General features: G+C 35.1%; 1 protein-coding gene across 1 annotated transcript in view; it reads right to left on the bottom strand.

Annotated features, from left to right (window-relative positions):
• LOC136031169 (BOS complex subunit NCLN-like) overlaps positions 1–18371 on the bottom strand; it is a 76238-nt gene extending 57867 nt beyond the window's left edge. Inside the window, exons 1-2 of the mRNA XM_065710519.1 lie at positions 18168–18371; positions 2382–2569 (exon numbers count right to left, since the gene is read on the bottom strand). Coding sequence (XP_065566591.1) covers positions 2382–2569; positions 18168–18330 — 351 coding nt within the window. The 5' untranslated portion in view covers positions 18331–18371. The remainder of the gene's footprint in view (positions 1–2381; positions 2570–18167) is intronic.
• Positions 18372–20532: the final 2161 nt, after the last annotated feature.

Here is a 20532-nt window from a genome sequence, read left to right as displayed (position 1 = left end):
AAATGATGATAAGAAGTGATTCAGGTAACAAATAAATTGATCCTGTAGTTAGCTTCATTGACCTGAGTAGTACTAGTAGCAAAGATATTGGATGCCTTGAGGATGTAAAACTAGAGCAGCCAATACGCAAGGTCTTTTCTTGCCATGGAAAAAAGTTAGGCGTAATAGGAAGTTAAGCCTTCAAACTATGATTAGTATATTGGGACCCATGAAAACGACATTGAGTAAGTATAGCCCTGAAACAAGGGGACTCTTTGGAAGGTTAAGGTACTTATATTTTCTAGAGAAATCGCCTAAAAAGTTTTACATACTTGTTTGAAGGACCGTATATCCAACAATCAGTTGCATGAAAAATTTGTTTTGTTCCCACTTTCTTGGGATATAATGAAAGAAAGCTTGAAATGGCTAGGCTAAATTGTGAATGAACGATGATAGATTACCAAAGATTGTAGTTTTTTGATCATCCATATTTGGCTAAACAAAAAGAAGGTCATTGGGAGGGGGTAAAGAGAGAAAACTTTGAACAGAATAGGGGTGGAGGAAAAGCGTGCGCCTCTGTGTTCGCTTAATGTGCCTTTTGCTGCAGTGAGTTGTTAGTCACACCAGAAGATATACAAACTGCTTTCTTTTTATCGCATTCACATTTATATTAACTGCATAAATAAGAATAGTTACAAAAAGGAATCATAAATATCAAGATAATGACAATCTAACAAGAAATATTTTGGTTGAATAACACTTAATTGAATAAAGCTTGGGAAAAGTACACTGTGTAAGGAAACTGTTTTGTTTTTGTCACACAACTGTAGAAGCTGCCTTTGATTACAGGATGAAAAACGAAAGATGGCTTCACAAACAGAACAAAGTTTCAGAAAAAAAAAATTCCTTTATCAAATAGCATATGCCCAAGTTTGTTTGTGGTATGATACTTGAATGTCTCCTTTTTCATGCTGCTCGGTTCCACTCCTATGCATCACCAAACACTTAGTTTTCTAAAAATTGGAAGTTTTCTACTCGTTGAATTGATGATTCAGTTCTAGAGATTCAGGTATAACCTAGAAATAGCTAGTAATAAGTAAATATAGTTATTACAATTAGTTATATTTTCGATGAATTAAAAACTTGAGCAATTCTACAAACTTAAGGGGCATTACATGTTAAGGCTCTTCGTGGCTGTGCAATCGATTAGCCAGGCCTGTAGATTTAGGGACTGTGATTCAGCCCCACTAGCTACAAGACCTTTTTTCTTGTAGAATAGCAATCCTTGAGATACATATAGTCGATACTCACATGGTTTAGTTAGTATTGGTCGAAGGCGGCTTTGTATTATGAAGAGCTTTTTAGTAATGGTAGTAGTATGTATAAAACATTGAATTATCAGGCTATACCTTGGAAACCATAGGCTGAAGATGCTTGAGCAGTATAGCCATATTTGTACTTCTCTTCTTTTTTAATTTAGCCTCTGACAATGGAACATTGGCGTCTTTCTTACAATAGTACTCAAATATTCCTGCTGGTCTTGTAGTATCGACCTTTGTTGGTCATGACAATTTTTTTTGGCTAACAAAGTCAGACAGTTGAGAACAACAGGCTAGTGTGGACCAACACCATCAACATCAGATTTGAAACAGAGAATAGTGAAAAGGAGTTCTCCTCGGTCAATTGAGTGTTTTAGAATTACTAAAAATGGATAACAAGCAAAACTCCACTAATGTCCCATTAAACGCTGATAAATATAAACCTTGTGGTAGAAGGTTGATAAAATTCCTCAGTGCCAACAAACTGCGATGGTTAGAACCTATGAGTTTGAACTGGCTGTTTTATCGAACTGAACCACAAAGCAAATTATTCACAGAAAGGACCCACTACTTGGAATGTGTTCCATCAAGCATGTAAAACCAGGTCTTTGAAAAACACTTTTAGCTCTTCTGAATGGATAAAATCAGTAGACAATTTAAAGATTTTCTTGAGTTATTTGTAAGCAATTAAAATTTCATTGCTTTTCATTGCACAGAATGCATTGCAAATCAAATTTTGGCCAAAATTATACAGTAGTGTGGAGTATAGTATTTTCAACCTTCTTTGTCTTACAACAACTGGATGCTTTAGCTTCATGGGACTTTTAATTTTATGGAATTATATTTGCTGCTGACAAGGTAGATCTCTGGGAAGCCAAACCGACTTCTAAAAGCTTTAAAATGATATACCAATTGGCTCTCCAAAGGTTTTATGAAATTAAACTTATGGCCAATGAAGATGAAATGAACTTTCATGTATACTCAACATAAGCATGATGTACTCAGCAATGTTTTTATTTGGTTTGTTTGTTTTTTAGCAGCTGAAATCATAGAAGTTCCAACTGACGAAAAGAATAAAGTTACCTCTTTGTTAGCTTTTGAAGGAAATCGCAAGTTAGGAACAAGTACAATAAAAGCCGAAGTTTCATTTGCAATTGCATTGAAGATTTCCTCTTCATTCACTTCTTCTAATCTTGAGAAGACACATTTTCTTAAAAGCAAATCAGCATCCAGTGATCTTGCATCAGCTGAGAAGGCACTCTGTCGCGACCCTAAAAGTGAAAAAAAAAACTTCTAATAATAAAGTTTGGCGTTGAATAATCATACAGCACCTGATTTCATATATCTTAAAATTAGCAAAGTTGATACCAGGCACTTGGATACTTATTTATTTTTTTATTATACTGACACAGTGGCTATTTTAAATCTTGATTTTAACCAATTTCAATTTTCTAGGTTCCACACAAAAAAAAAAACGATTCTTTATGAGTTTCACAAGGAACAAGTTTAACTGGATAAGGGAATTGTAATCGAGATCTGTCTTAACAAAAGGAGATTTAAATCAAAACAGATTTATGCTTAACAAACTTCTTGAACGCCAAAAACAAAAAACTTTCTAAAACAATTTTCAAACAATTCGTGGTAACAAACTATATAATATTTTTATTCATTTACAAGATACATTTTCAAACAGTTTGTAGTAACGAACTGTAGTAAGGAGCGACCCGGCTCAATAGTAACCAAAACTCTAGAAAATGGAATTTTGATACTAATAGTTACATCAACAGAATGGCATTTTAATGCTGAGTTTAAATATATAAGTTTCATCAAGATCAGTTATACCCATCAAAAGTTACGAGCCTGGGAAAATTTGCCTCATTTTAGAAAATAGGGGGGAAACCCCCCTAAAAGTTATGCGATCTTAAAATAACACCATCAGATTCAGTGTATCAGAGAACCATATTGTAGAAGTTTCAAGCTCCTATCTACAAAAATGTGGAATTTCGCATTTTTTGCCAGAAGACAGATCACGGATGTGTGTTTGTTTTTTGTTTTTTTTTTCCAGGGGTGATCATATCGACGGAGTGGTCCTAAAATGTCACTAGAAGGCTCATTTCAACAGAAATTAAAAGTTCTAGTTCCCTTTTTAAGTGAACAAAAAAATTGGAGGGCAACTAGGCCCCCTCCCACGCTCATTTTTTTCCAAAAGTCACCGGATCGAAATTCTGATATAGCCATTTTATTCACCATAGTCGTATTCCTAATAACTATGTCTTTGGGGACGACTTACTCCCCCGAAGTCCCCGTGGGAGGGGATTGCAAGTTACAAACTTTGACCTGTGTTTACATATAGTAATGGTTACTGGGAAGTGTACAGACGTTTCCAGGGGATTTTTTTTTGGTTTAGGGGGAAGAGTTGAAGGGGGGGCGTGGGAAGGTATTTCCATGGAGGAACTTCTCATGGGGGAAGAAAATTTAAATGAAGGGGGTGCAGGATTTTCGATCATTATTTGAAAAAAACAATGAAAAAATAAATATGAAAAGTTTTTTTCACTGAAAGTAAGGAGCAGCATTAAAACATAAAACGGACAGTAATTATTAAGCATATGAGGGGTTAATCCCCTCGTTATACCTCAATCCTTACGTTAAAGTATTTTTAGTAATTTCAATTATTTATTCTATGGCCTTTGGGATTCAGAGGTCATTCTTAAGGAGTTGGGACAAAATTTAAGCTGTAGTGTAAAGAGCGAGGTATTGATGAGGGTAGAACCCCCTCATATACGCAATAAAGACATACGAATATAAAAATTCATTACATTAGTTAATTCGTAAGTTACGTATATTTTTTACCGATGAAAATGTTTGTAAAAAATTAAAAGTTCTACTTGCCTTCTTAAGTAGTCGAAAAATTGGACTCCTCCCTCGCCCCAAAAAAAAACTAGGCCTCCTCCCTCACTCCATTTTTCTCAAAATCTTCCGATTAATTGCAATTAATTAATATGCAAATTTCGTTTTAATTATTTATGTGCGGAGAGCCAAGATCAAAACATGCATTAATTCAAAAACGTCCAGAAATTAAATTAAAAAGAAACAGTTTTTTTTTAATGAAAGTAAGGACCAACATTAAAACTTAAAACGAACAGAAATTTTTTAAGTGACCAAAAAATTAGAGGGCAACTAGGCCCCCTCCCACGCTCATTTTTCCCAGAAGTCACCGGATCAAAATTCTGAGATAGCCATTTTACCCACCATAGTCGAAAACTTAATAACTTTGTCTTTAGGGACGACTTACTCCCTCGCAGTCCCCGTGGGAGGGGCTGCAAGTTACAAACTTTGACCTGTTTTTACATATAGTAATGGTTACTGGGAAAAGTACAGACGTTTACAGGGGGATTTTTTGGATTCGGGGGGGGGGGGGGTCTAGTTGCCTTCTTAAGTAGTCAAAAAATTGAAGGGCAACTAGGCCTCCTCCCTCACTCCATTTTTCTCAAAATCTTCCGATTAATTGCAATTAATTAATATGCAAATTTCGTTTTAATTATTTATGTGCAGAGCCAAGATCAAAACATGCATTAATTCAAAGGCGTCCAGAAACTACTCCGTATATGAAAGGGGCTTTTCCTCCTCAACGCCCCTTTCTTTAAGTTTCTTACTGTTTTAAAAAGTAAAGACTAAAATTTTAGCGTAAAGAGCGGGGTGTTGAGGAAGAAAAGCCCCTTTCATATACGCAATAATTTCTATTCGTTTTAAGTTTTAATATTGCACCTTATATTCATTTAAAAAAAAACTTGTTTTTTTATTTAATTTTTAAAAAAGCCAAGACTAACAATAGTACTTAAATCAAGAAGATACAAAACTATAACATAAGTCAGATCTAAAATGCACATAAATTGCCGCAAATAAAAGTAATCTACTACCTTCTTAAACCCCCCAAAGGTCAAAATGTCATTTGTTCTTTACTGTAAACAATGGTCAACAGCACAAAAAGAACAACATGACTCTGTTCAAGGTTTACAAATAAATACTGCAATTTAAAAGAGTGAAGATGCCATCCCCTCAAACCTTGTAAAAGGCCAGCATCAATTATGCCTAGCTGAAAACTACATATATTTTAAAATTTGTGGCTCTATCTGTCAAAACATCAAAAAAAGCATAGATCCCAGTACTAACAAAAAATAGCTTAAAGAAAAGAGATACAATCTTAGAAGAAGTAGCCTATATCAACAACTTTCAAAATCTAGCTTTATTATTTTAAAAGAGCCCCTATTGTAAAAAAAATTGTCATTCTATTTAGTTTATTTATGTCTCAATAAAACTTTTGAGGAAAACATCACAATTTTTGAAGCAATCTGTTTAGTCTTTTGAAGCAATTAAATGAAAAACAACTTTGATTTCTGATCAAATGAACCCTCTCTTGATATTCTAGGATCACTGGTACAACACAATCAACCCAGGGGAAAAAACAAACATGCATTCATGATCTAGCAAAAAAGGCAAAATTCTGCATTTTTGTATACAGGAACTCAAAACCTCTACAGAAGGGCTCTTTGATATGCTGAATCTGATGGTGTGATTTTCATTAAGATCATTCGAATTTTGGGGATGTTTACCCCTTTTTCCAAAATTGGGCAATTTTTTTCAGACATGTAACTTTTGATGGGTAACATTAAACTTGCTGAATATTATCTATTTTGAATATGCATTAAAATTCGATTCTTTTCATGTATCTGTTGTTATCCAAACTCTGTCTTTAGAGTTTTGGTTACTATTGAGCCCCATTACTCCTAACTTACAGTTCATTAACAGAAACTCTTTGAATTGATCATTCACCAATCATTTTTCATAAGAAAAAATGCATTTGAGATGAAGAGTGTATTGATAAAATTTGCTGCATTTCAGACTAAAGCAAATTAACTGATGGCTTAGAATAAAATGAAACATAAAGAAAAAATTCAGTCTGTACATTTGTTTGTTGTTGTTTTTTTTTATCATATAGGAAAGCTGCTGGTTTAATGATACGAGGGGCAAACAATTTATTAATTGAGGTAATGTGAGTTTGTTTGAAGTTTGACCAAAGTATTGTATTTTTTTTCTTTTTTAGGTTTCATTTGTCCAATTTATGTTCATTCTAAATCTAACTTAATATGACTTTATTCCTCCTTGTTTTAAGCACTATTATTGCTTTTAAGTTATCTTTGAAAAAAATTTTCTTGGAATTTTTAAAACATCAATTTCTGCTTAAGAACTGAAATATTGTGCTGTGATCCTGCTTGGAAATGGTGGCCAAATCAAGGACTTGTAAAATAATCTAATCTACATGCATTTTATGATAAAAATTCATTCAATTAAGGAAAAGCAGTTAAATGTTAATTGAAGCATTAAATTGTGAAGCCATCAAAAAGAACATTTAAAGGACATTAAACTTATATCTTGTCACATGGCTAATGTTTGGCTCTCACCAGCCATTGATGAAAATTTTTATGGCAGTTCTGTGAATTTTAACGGAAATCTTGAACTTCCCCAAGCAACTCCAATGAACATAGGGTAAGATGCACAGTAGCTGGACAGCAAACCATAATTAGAGCTAAAAACATTTATAATAGCCAATACATTTATACATAAAAGATAAATTTCACCAGATCTGTCTAAATTTTCCTAATAAGCATGTCATTAATTTGAGTATTTTGGCCATACACAATTCCAACCATTTCCAATGCACTGATAGCTAATAGTGGATCCTATTCACAAATACAAATTTTTTAGCTTTTGCCAATTTTGGACACAGGATTTTAAGGTAAGAACAAAGAATCTCAATCTCAGATAAGCTCAATCATGGACATATTAAATTATAGACAAGCATCGTAAAGAAGAATAAATGTATTTAAATAGACTAGCATACAATGGTAACTTTCAGTTAAGTTTAAAATGTTGCAAAAAGAACTTTTCTAAGACTGTAGCCAGTCAATAACAATCATCTAAAACTAGCATACCTATATCATGTTCAAGATTAGCGACCTGCTATCCGTGTTTAGGAAAGACACATTTTAATCCTGAACACAAAGGAAAAATCATAATGACAACATTCTTATTTCACAGCCTAGTATCCAGAAAAATTATATTAAACAGATTTGTCTGATTGTATTCACTTTAATTTATATTTTTTATTCATCTGAAATGAGATCATTATCAAAAGCTAATTTTTTTTTTGTATTTGTAATTAGATATTTTAATAGTAAACATAGTATATCAGCTTGGATTTGGAATTTTTTAACTGTTTACCAAACCCAGGCAATTCATATTAGTATTGTTATGGAAACTTCAAAAAGGACCCATTTGATTGGAAATTGAAAGGTCTAGTGCCCTTTTAATAGTCAAAAGTTATTAGAGGGTAAATAGCCCCTCCCACGCCCATTAACTTCCCAAACAAAATTTTGAGATAGCCATTTTGTTCAACATAGTTGAAAGGTCCAGAAGTTTTTCTGTGGGGATGACCTGCCCCTCACAGACCTCAGGGCAAGGGTTTAAGTTATGGTCTAGGGGCATATAAGGTTTTTTTTATAGAAAACGTGGCCAAATAAACTTTGGAGGGGGATCATTGGATTAGTAATCAAAATTTTGGTGTTTTTTTAAGAGTCAAAGTGATCAGAGGTCAGCTATCCCCCCCCCCCACGAACGTCATATTTTCCTGATATGCATCTTAAGGCTTACAGGGTTTAAACAAACCCCCAGAGGCTGGAAACAAAGGGTGGTCATATAAACTTTGTATGTGGCTCATTTGATTTAAAATTGGAAGTTATAGTGCCTTTTTAAGAGTCAAAAGTGATTTGAGAGCAACCAGCACCCCCCCCCCCCCAATGCCCATCATTTTCCCAAACACATCCAATCAAAATTTGGAAATAGCAATTTTGTTCTTTGCAGTTTAAGGGTTCAGAAATATTGCTTTTGAAGAAGACACCCCCACACACACACCTCTCTGGACAAGGGTTGCAATTTATGCCCTGGGGGCAAATGAGGTTTTTTATAGAAATCATAGTTGTAAAATCATGGTTGGATTGATGGCGGAAAATTCAAAATTAAAGATATACAATGGAATTTTTTATTGTTTATTTAAGTGGAATATGTGGCATCTTTAATCTATCCATTAAATTCGGAATTATATGAGGAGCTGGTTTAGCCTGCCAACCAGTCCAGTGGGAAAGACAGGCAGGTCTAGCAGCCCCAACCCCAGGGGTGCAATTGGGGACCCTCCAGGTACAGTCTTTTTATTTTGTGCTTGATGCTTGATGCCTACATCTCTGCTTAGCCGTAAAATTACCCTTCAGATAACTGCTCGTGCCAGCCAGAAGATCCCTTGTCTTTGCTGTTTTTTCCTTTTTGGCTGTTTTGGCTTGTAGCTTAATTAGCCTTGTTCAACTGGAGTTCACTTTAGCCTAAATCATGGGTGATACCTCAAAAAAGAGCTATAGACCTCCTAGTACCAGAGATATGAGATCAGACTGCTCTATCCAGTTTAGTGGTGCTGAATCTATTAATGAGCAGATTGTTATGCTCACCTCACATATTAACACTCTAAAGAACAAGCAAAAGCTGATTGCAGATTCACTGAATGATCAAACTCTTAAAACTACAATGGCAGAAGTTGTCAGTCAAGCACTATCTTCTGAAGTTGGTCCTTTGGTTGAGGCCTCCGTTAAAAAACTTATCCCTAGTCATGAACCTGCTACTTTTGATGCCAACAGTATAGAAATAATCAAACAAGAGGTATACACTAGCCTGAAAATGGATTTTGATGTGCTTGTTGAAAAATCACTTAAACAATATGACCTGAGGATGACAAAGCTTGAATCATCCCTCAAATTGCTTGACTCAGGTTTGTCAAAGCTGCAAAATTCCCTGAAACCAATTCAATCTAATTTTGATCGTCTGAGTGATCAGTTTGACCAAATGAAACTCTCAAATCAGATGGTCCTATTTGGTTTAAAAGAAGACCCTTATCCAGCAGCTTCTGAAAGTAGATTCCTTGGATTTTGCAGAACTAGATTTCCTGGTATTCCTGTGACCCAGAATGATATAGTTTCTGCTAGAAGGATTGGTAAACAAGGCTCAGGTTTGAAACCTCGTCCACTTGTTGTGGAATTTTGTAGTTCTAGAATGCAGCAGCTCATTCTTAGAGAAAAGAAATGTTTGCAAGGTAGTGGTGTCTTTATTTCTGAGTCACTCACAAAGTCTAGACTTCAACTACTTAATTATACTAAATCAAAGCTTGGGAAGAGGTCTACATGGTCTAGTGGAGGAGAAATACTCACAAAGCTTTCTGATGGTAAAGTGATTACTGTCAAAGAGGCACCTCAAGTTGATACTCTCTATCAGTTAACTACAGCTCATCCAAGTCCCTCCCAGGACTGAAATAAACCATTTCTTTTTTTTTCAGCTCTGTTTTGTAAATTTATTTATGATCTAATAGTTTTTCTTATGTTTGCATAATGTTGCATTTATGTTGCATAATGTTTGCATAAATGTCGTTTTACATTATTCATTTAAGTGGATTGCAAAAACCATTGATACCTCTTTCCTCCTGTTGTTACTTTATTGTTTTACCTTTTTTTTTTTTGCCTTTGTCCCTGTACTTGTTTGTTATTATTTTTATTCCCTTTGAACCTAGTGGTTTATTATTGTTCTTTGTTCTTGCAGTTGTTTTCTCCGTTGTTGCCTATATGTCTTACCTTTCCATCCACCCTCTCTTACTTATGGGTGATTTCTCCTTTCTTTTGAATTCTTCTATTCTTAATTCAGTTATATTTGATCAACCAAGTAGTGCTGGTAGACAAGAGGCACACACTTTTGAGCCTCTCCTTGAATCTATGGTTAGTTCACACCACCAATGTTATTGTGATAACATTATGCCCTCACTCTCTTCAAATAGTTGCTTTAATGTATTTTGTTTGAATGTGCGTGGAATAAGAGATAAGTGCGAAAGTCTTAAATCGTATTTGTGGTCTAATAATTCTTGCCCTTTTGATGTCATAGGCTTGACAGAAACATGGTTATCTGATAGTGATAATTTTACAGCTTATGATATGGATGGTTATATTGCTATTCACATCCCTAGAATGGTAACAAAGTGTTCTGGGGGTATTTCTTTGTTTATAAAATCTAATATTGAATTTTGTAGAAGATCTGACCTTGAATCCTTGTTTACATCAGTGGTGTCTAATAGTAGGACAGTTTATTCTCTTGTCATTGATCTGAAAAGCCAGTTTGCATGTGATACTGTTTGTTTGTTTTATAAGCCCCCTCCTTTTCCAACACATCTGTTCTGTGATTTGCTTGATCAGCTTTCCGGTGTGGGGACTTTCTCTAAAAAACGAATTTGTGTTTTGGGAGACTTTAATTGCAATATGTTAAAATGTTGGATCAAATGATGAGTGTGACCATCTTTTTGATGTATTTTCTTCTTCAGGGCTACTTCCTTCAATTTTTTTCCTTCTCGCGTTGACCCTTCGAGAGATTCTGCCACTTTAATAGATAATATTTTCACTTCTCATTCTCCTAATTTGAAGTTCTCTTCTGGTCTTGTTTTCACTGATCTTTCTGATCACTTGATCACTTTTGTGAGATTACTGTGGATGAGAAAGGCAAGTCTTCTTTTAGAACTTTTACAGATAAAGAAATTTCTAGTTTAATACATGGTCTTCAGAGTAATGATTGGTCTAGTGTTCTTGAAGCTAATGATGCTGATTGTGCAACTGGATTATTTTTGTGTCGTATGGGAACTCCGTTGGATAAGCATTTTCCTCTTAGAAATAAGCCAAGGAATTTTACACCCAAATGCCCATGGATGTCTAGAGGTCTGATCAATGCAACCCATATGAAGGCGTCTTTGTTCAAGGCCGCATGTAAAAGTAAGACAAAGGATGATCTTTTGAAGTATAAACATTACAAAAATGTGCTCACTTCTTCAGTTCGTTTAGCAAAAAAGCTGTATTTTTCGCGTCGAATTAATGAATGCAAGGGGAATTTGCGCAAGGTTTGGACTGTAATTAACGAAGCTCTCTCTCTCGCAAGAAACTCAAACATTCCTCCCGATGTATTTATAGAAATGCTGAAGGATCTGTTGTGGACAAAAAATTCTCAGCGAGTGCCTTCAATTCGTATTTCACCACACTTCCTTCAGTTCTAATTCCACTCCCGAGTACAGTAAGTTGTTTTCCCTTGACAGAAAAGTCTTTTTTCCTTTCCCCATGTAGTACTACTGAGATTTCTAGTATTATTTCTCAACTTCCTAGCAGTCGTTCAGTTGATAGTTTTGGTTTGAATAATAATGTCCTTAAAAAAATTAGTCAGCTTGTTTCTCATCCGATTTCACACAATACTAACCCCTCTCTTTCTTCTGGTATTTTCCCTCATTCATTTAAAGTTGCTACTGTTCTACCTTTGCACAAAAAAGGTGATTCGTCTCTAATTTCAAACTACAGACCTATTTCTCTTCTTCCCGTCATCTCAAAGGTTGTTGAAAAAGTAGTGTATCGTCGGCTTTCTTCATTTGTATTTAGTACTAATTTGACTGATGGAAATTCTCTCTCACAAACCATCAGTATGGTTTTGTCCCTCATTCTCTACCTTACATGCACTTACTGATGCTACAGAGTTTGTGCGTGTTAATCTGGACAAGGGCTTGTGTGTTTTGGGTCTATTTCTTGACTTTTCAAAGGCCTTTGATATGGTTGACCACAATGTACTTCTGTCTAAACTATCCTTATTTGGTGTGCATGAGTCCCACTAGAATGGTTTAGGTCCTACCTCTCAGATAGATCTCAGTATGTTTTGGTTAACCATACTTCTTCCACTACTTTGCCTGTATTGAAAGGTGTCCCACAAGGCTCTGTGCTTGGACCACTTTTGTTTCTAATCTACATTAATGATCTTGTTGATGGTCTTCATCCCCATGTTCACCCTGTTCTTTTTGCTGATGACAGTAACTTTTTCATTGCTGCGGTGGACCTGCCATCTGCCACTTCTATAGCTCAAGGTCTTCTTGATAAAGTAAAGGATTGGTGCTGGTCAAATGGTATGGCTCTTAACAGCCGAAAGAGTGCCATTATCAAATTTATGACCCCTTACCGTATGAGAGACGTACAGGAGCCAATCACCCTGACTTTTGGGAATGATATTATACCACAAGTTACTATGGTGAAATTTCTTGGTGTGTATCTTGACTGTTTTCTTTCTTTTAAACTGCATATAACTTACACCCGTTCCTTAATCCTCCGCCAGTCTTCAATGTTGCACTGGATTAATTCATTTCTTCCTGCTGATATTATGGTATCTCTTTATTATGCTTTTATTCATCCTTACCTTTCTTATTGCTGCTCTGTCTGGGGCAATACTAATAAATCTCTTCTCTGCTCACTTCAAAGAGCCAAAAATAGGGCAGTGAAAGCTACTTTTCTTCTCCCTCGGCTTTACCCTTCCTCTGATCTTTATGATGATACTGGAATAGCTCCGCTGGATCATATTATAGGTAAAAGTACTCTTTATTTAGCGCATTCTGCTTTTCTAGGTACTCTTCCACTGACCCTGCAGCAGTTTTTTCTCAAGGACAGGCTCAGGTAGGTACTTTTCTTCTTTGCGTAATTCTTCTCGACGATTTATTTTACCAAAACGATCCTCTACAGCAGCTCAGAGGTCTCCTGTATATCACTCAATTCTATTATGGAACTCCATCCCTTTGGATGTCCCTCTTTTTCTTTCTGCAACGGCATTATTTCGTTGGGTCTTTCCAGTTCAATAATTTTTGTCTCTCTTTTTAATTCTATCCCAATTTGTATGTCACTTCTCTTCTTTTAAAATCATTTTCAGCTATATGTTGAACCTCCTTCTAAATCTTCTATCTGTTCAATGTCCTTGTCTTGTTCCAGTGTTTTTTTGTTTGTTTTTTTTCTTGTATATATTTTATAAAAGTGTTTTATTCTTGTTATCTGTGGCCCATTACAAGCAAAGCTTCTTAGGCCTATTAGCTGATTTACTTTTGTAATAGTTTTTCTTTTAGTATTATAAATTGATTGATTGATTGATAAAAACTACAGAGGGGTCTCATTAGATTAGTAATCAAAAGTTTATTGGCTTTTTTAAGAGTCAAAGTGACCAAAGGGCAGCTATCCCTCCCACACACCACATTTTTCCTTTTTAAGAGTCAAAGTTATTTGAGAGCCTGCAGCATCCCCCCATGGCCATCATTTCTGAAAATACATCCAATTAAATTTGGAGATAGCAATTTTGTTCATTGTACCAGAAATTATGTCTTTGAGAAAGACACCCTTTCCCCCCTCCCCAAGGCTCTCAGGGCAAATGTTGTTAAGTTATGCCCTGGGGTATATAAGGTTTTTATGAAAGGGTGGTTGTATATATTTCAGAGCAGAATCATTGAATTGGTAATCAGAATTTCTAGTGCCCTTTCTAATAGTCAAAGTATTCAGAAGGTTGCTTCCCCTCCCCAGATGTCATGTTTTCCTGCAATGCAACCAAAAGAAAATTTGAGACAGTAATGTTATTCAAAATAGTCCAAAGATCATATAAGGTGAAAATTTGACAAAACTTTGAGGGGGATTTAAACTAAACAGAAACAAACTATGTGCATGCAGATTGTCAATAGAGTATACTCAACAATGGATTTGGGTATTAAGTTGGAACTTTTAGAGAATACTAAAAGGGGACAATAAATTGACCAAAAGGCAATATATGCATGTCACTACTAACACTGATTCCACAGATACTTTTACTAATACTGCTACTACTACTAAACTACTCCAACTACTACTTCAATTGCAACAACTTGTAAGGCTTAGACCATTAAGGCAAAAAGGGCATCAAATGGATTTCAAAAGAGTCTATCAACAATCAAACCCCTATGCCTTCCCAAAGCCAGAACATACTTTGAACTTTACAGAAAAAAATTCAAGCGTTTTCACTTGTATAACTTCAATAAATCAAATATTATTACAATTTTAAGGAATAAATATCAGCATATGTATATTAACTAACAATGCACATTCCTTTGTATTTTTTTTTCAGTAAAGTGCACATTATGTTATGGCCTTATGGAGACATAGGTGTTTTGAGCCCTACTCACAATTATTTCTGCTTATTTTGAATTTGAATCAGATGTTTATTGTAATTTCTTTTCCTTTTGGGTTTTGTTTACTTATTGATGCTGATTTACGGTAATTTTATACTTGCCAGGTTATTTGATTCTATTTTTGCTCACTTTTGGTTTAACACAAGTTTTTTACTTTTCTTTGAAAAATGTATTAATTAATAATTGGAAAAAGGCTTTATGATATATATTTAGATAGGCTATATAAGAACAATTAGGAAGAGTATTTTTTTTAATTTAAATTAACTATCTTTCTTGTTTTTTTCAGAATATTCTAACAGGCAAAGATTTCAAATGTGAGTAAATGCAGAGATAATCCCAATAATATTAAAAATAAAATAAATGACGAAAGTAGCCTAATATGGATAAAAGTAGAACAAGCTAAAAAAAAAAACCTATGTAACATGAATTTTCTGCATAACATAAAGAGTAAAATTTGCTTAATATGGCATTTCTTAATCAATCTAGACAGTCGAGTTTACCCTTAATTTCACGAAAAAAAAATTCTAGCTCATGCAGAAAGGGTTAAAAATGCTGAGATCCCTACTCCCAATAGAAAGGCTATCAAACCAGCATTTACACTAGCCCTTTTTATTACCTGTTAGACATTGGAAGGCTCTTGCAGAAAATTGACTAATTTTAGATTCAGTAGAATTCTATTTGCCACTAGGTGCCACAAGTCTCATGGTACATGACTGTAACCATCTGGCAGCTTTTTCTACTGTAATTTTTCATAGGTATAAGATTGGAGTTTTGCCAAAGCTTGGAACTTTTTTTTCTTTTTGGCTAGCCTGTAAGAACCTCATAATTTCCTTTTTCATAAGGGGTTTGTCCAGAACTCTTACAGTAATCATACTAATACCCACCACCATGGACAAACACCATCATATGGCAAACTGTATCAGAAGTTAGGCCTGACATTTTGGCATCAACTCAAAAATTGGAAATTGTAAGTATTCTCTGGTGATTCAAGGTAAATGTTACAGGAAAAGCTAAAGATTAAGAATGAGGTAACATTTAATTTAGCTAAGAAAAGAATGAATTTACTCCAACAACTGTTAATCTCTTACAGCAGCACCAAGCTCCCTGAGGTCAACACAACAACATGTGCTTCCTACACATACAGGAACAAAGCTTCCCAGGGAACCTCCTAGGAAGTTCCCATTTCCCTTAAATCTTTCCTTACAACATCTTCAAAACCTGACCATGGACAACCTGCTTTTTGTTTGGCCTTCTAGACAGTTGGCCAACAAGGACAAACTTTGGCAATCTGTCATCCTTCATGTCCCAAATCTGTCCTAGCCCTAGAAAGCAGGACTGAACCATACTTTTTGTGCACCCTACTATTTAAGATACAGTCTGTCTGTCAGGTGCCCCAACAATCTATGGGCAATTTCTCTGGAAAACATCTAGCAAATCTATTTCTTTTTTAGAGCACTCAGACTTCAGAACTATGCTTTTACACTGTTATCAATGTAGCTTACAACATTCTAACCTTAGCTTGCAGACTTATCTTTCAAACTTTTTCCCAATATGAAAAATGCCCTAGGCCTTGGCTATTCTGCTTTTAATATCCTCACTACTCCCATGGTGTTCATTAATAATACTACCTATGTAAGTGAAGCTGTTGACTTGATTGATCTTCTTGTAACCCAATGTCAGGTTTTCACCTTCACTCATCCCTAGTGATAGCAAATTAGTCTTCTTAACATTAATTTCAAACCCTGAACTTGCAATATCTCTAAACATTCACTCATATGCTAGCACTTCATCTAGAATACTTAAATCATCAGCATAATCCAAGTCCAGGAGAGTTTTAGTTTACCATTTTGATTCCTTTGTTCTCTCACTGTCTTTGCAGGGCTCCTTATGTACTTGCTCATAATCTATATTAATGAGGACTAAAGGTGTTTGATGACTCAAGCACTTCTTAATTAGTAATCTAAGATTAAACTGTCAACAAATCCTATAACCTTCTACAGCATATCTAAGTCTAAAAAGTATCATCATACTAAGTGATTTTATATCTATCTACAGAAACCAGGCAAATGCCCTAATTAATTACCTCTCTTACTCTTATCATCTTTCTTACAGAGTTTTCCTAAAATTGCTATGTACCAGTACTTTTTCTCTTTCATAAATCATATTCATAATCTTTAGTAACTAACCTCATAACCACCATATTTAAGGAGCTCATATACTACATTATCAGCACCTGGGTCCTTAATATTTTTTATTTGTTTTTGAGCTGTCACTAATTCATCCTCAAAAAATAAATCTTCCTTTGTGTACAAAGTGTCACAAACTTTGGCATTCTTTTCTATATCTTTTCCTGTAACCCTATCATGGTTTTGCACCTTCTCAAAATGTTTTACCCATCAGTATTTACTTACCTTGAATTGTGGCCCTATTCCTATCTTTAACTGTGAAAAGCCCAGATTGATTATTCAGTAGCAATTTATTAACTTTCCTGTGTAATATTTTACAGTTATGCCAAGGTAGCTATATCTTCTAAATCTTCAGCAATTTTATCCATGGCCTCCACTTCCCTCTTTTCTCTAAACTGATTAAACAGTTTGTCAAAACAAGGGGAAATTCATTATATAGGATACACAATCTAGAGTAGGCTATATATTTCCACATTAGGGGAGAGATAGGTAGCCAACATTTCTAATGTAAACAAAATTTCTATTTGAATTCAGGGTAAAATTCTAGTTAATTGACTTCTTGCTATCTTGGAAAGGGTTTAGGTTAGGAAAATGAAACTTTCAGTGATGAGTCTACAGGCTAAAGTATGTCCCGGGAAGATATTTTAAAGTGCCCACTTCCACTTCTTCTCTCTCTAGAGGGTCCTGAACTTTGTCTACATGACAGGTCTATACCTATTGAAATTTTGACAAAACAACATATACCTTAATTTTCAGTTACTAGTTGCTTTTTCTCTGCCTTTAGTTCTGAAAATGCAATTCCTGTTATTTGAGCAGAATTTTGAACCATATTAATGTTTTTTTTTCAAAATTTAGGAAATGTATTTGCATATCTTTAAAACCTTATAAAATGGAATTGAGCAAAGTTATGAAGCTGAAAACAATTTTGTTGAAAAATAGAAGATCTATTTTGCAAGGTTTCATTTTTATAACACACATATTTTTAAAGGTCATCAAAGGTCAGGGCCCTCAAGAGGGGGAAGGAGTTGAGGTAGCTGCTTCAAAATACCTTCCCGGGACATACTTTAGTCTGAAGATTTATCCCTATAAGTTTCATTATCCTAACCTAAACCCTTTCTGAGATAGCAAGAAGTCAATTAACTAGAATTTTACCAAATTCAGGAAAAGATTCTAAGTAGCCTATATGTCTATTTCTTAGCTACTTCATTAATGAGTCAATCAAAAATTTACTATAATTTGGGATTTAGGCCTAGACTATTTAAACAGTTGGGCATAGAGTACAGTGGACTACAGTCAAAATGTTGTACTCACTACAGCTGTTCTGCATATTGTGATGTAAGCTAAGAATTGTTTTCTGAACATTTTTCCTTCTCAATGGCCCCAATTGTAGGCTAGGCTTTTACCCAAACAGCAAATTCCCTAGATCTATAGGATAAAGTGGTATTCTAGGCTTTGAAACACTGCACCAAACTCAGCCAACTGTAAAGCTATATTTAAAAAAAAAATTGGATGAAGAACTTTGAACCAGGTCAGTCACCCATGGCTTACCAAAATGACTTGACTGAAGGTCATATTGTAAAACTCGATATGCTGGTATATCTTGTGTTGCTGATACGCTTGCAGGAGATATTAGAATGCATAGTGAAAGCACAAGGGCTAGACTTAGAAAAGGTAAAGTTCCCCTCATTACTGGCTCAATTTCATTCTCCATGATTCTCACACTGAATTTTTCTATCGAGGAGAAACTGCAGAATTCTCACTGTAGCTAACGGCATCTACAGCCAAGTTTAAAATAACATGTCTGTCATAGACAGAAGTATAAAATATACTGTATATAGTTTTATAACGTTTTATCATATAGTTAATGTAATAAGAATTTTCTTATATGTTTAACTCTATTAAATGCAATCAATCGTATGCCTTTGAGACTTATGTTTATTTTGATACTTTTAAATGTTTGAAACTTATCACTGGATAGTTTATACATGCGAAAAAGCCAAGCAAAATTTACTTGATTTGCCTTGCCGAATTTCGACATATAAAATAAATATAGTAGACTTCCAAAATTTTGGACTTACACCATTTTAGGACACTAAAGCCTCCTTTATTATATTATTACATAAAAAAAACTAGTTTTTTAACTGAAAGTAAGGAGCGACGTTAAAACCTAAAACAAATAGAAATTACTCCGTATATGAAATGGGTTGTCCCCTCCGCAATCCTAAAGCTTTTAATTCCTCAAAAGTTAGCCACAGATGCAAGAGTTACATTTCTCTTAATAATTGTAATAAAAAAAACACCATCAATATATACGAAAAATTTCAAGCTGTTGGAAACGTAGGTAAGAAAGATTCAAATATTCATTCAGTGTCAATCTAAAAAATTAAAACACGGTATTTTACAGATGTGAGATGGTTTGGAGTCACCAGGAATTTTGTCAAATACCCCAGCGTAAAATTTCACTCTATGACACTTTTCTTTTTCTGTCCCTATCCCTTATAGAGAAAAACCTGTTTGCGTGGCCTAATAGTGGCATCAGCGTAATTCTTTCACAAGTTTTTCTGACCAAAACTGTGGCCATTAATAGCGCTGTAGGGTGACCTGGAAGAGAGGCGCCCTCGAGGAAATTATAGCCTAGTAAATGACACAGGATTTGTACTGAATTCTGATGAATGTATAATTTCTCTGGGTTTGGTTTGTTATGAGGGTTTTTTGGGCTGAAAAACCGTTTCCTAGCTAAGTTATCCTTGATAGGTTACCTTCCCATAGTAGCGTAATTTTTGGAGGTATGAATGTATAATAAGGCAGAGCTAATAGGCTTGAGATTGTCTAAGCTGGCTTTCGACTCATGTTGATGGAAGAGCCCTATCAAGTGTATACAAACCCTTTTGTGACCAAGATGGGCCCAGGATTGCACAAGCTTCCATTCAACTGGTGGCCCAGGGACATTTTGTCCGGTTCTAAGACAGGTGAAGCGCTTCATGTGGGTCTGAGAAGATATGTTTATCTCCATCCTGCACTGGTTCTGGGTCCATTGCTTTTCCTGAGCCCATAATAATTTCAATGATTTAAAGAATATGAAAGTGGCAACTCGGAATGTTACAATAAAAAAAAAAATCTACCATAGCAATATTTTGAAAGACGAATTCAGGCGCTTCGAACTGGGCTTATTAGGAGTTTCGTAAGCTTGATACTACAGGCCGTTCCCTAGATATTGCTGATAGGCCTTTTTGATAATCTGGCAAGACATGTCTTCCCTTGCAGCATAATTCCCCAACGGCACCAGAAAGTTTCAACTTAACCCCACAGCAGTTTCCAAGGTATGGTACATATGGTATTCTGAGTACCTGGCTGCACAATGCCTTTAAATTTAGCCCTCCTTCTCACCCAGGTCAAAATTTAAGGGCGAATTCCCCCGTCCCCCTATTAGCTCCCTGAAATTTCAACATGATACTCAAGGCTTTTTCAGATTTTGCATATAAGCCACTTCGATTAACTGGTAATACATATTGTATTTTAATTTACCTCGTTACTTAACTTCTCATGGACTATGCGTCCCAAAGGAGCTTATGGTCAAAAATATTATGATTCCATAGAGCCCTTTCTGCTAAAAACTGTGAACATTGGAAAATTTCGATACTTTCAATGTCCAACTAATTGAACCACCCTTTCAAGTTGTTATGACCACCAATTGACCACATGAGAGTATTTGGCCGTTTGTCAGCCTAGTTTTTTCTTGGGGGGGGGGGGTAATCTGGCTGGGAAACAATATTTTTTCGGCACTGTTTCTTATTGGAGGATGAGTGTGCCTTTCTTGGACATCAGGTTCCTCTGCAATCCATCCTCATGAAATCTCGAGATATTTACAAAGTTTCTCATAATTTAGAGTTTTCCGTTGTTCACCCGCACTTGC

Source organism: Artemia franciscana, chromosome 9 (genome assembly GCF_032884065.1).
Source record: "Artemia franciscana chromosome 9, ASM3288406v1, whole genome shotgun sequence".
Classification (NCBI taxonomy): Eukaryota; Metazoa; Arthropoda; class Branchiopoda; order Anostraca; family Artemiidae; genus Artemia; species Artemia franciscana.
Note: the sequence above shows the minus strand (reverse complement) of the source record. Positions and strands in the feature narration are given on the sequence as shown.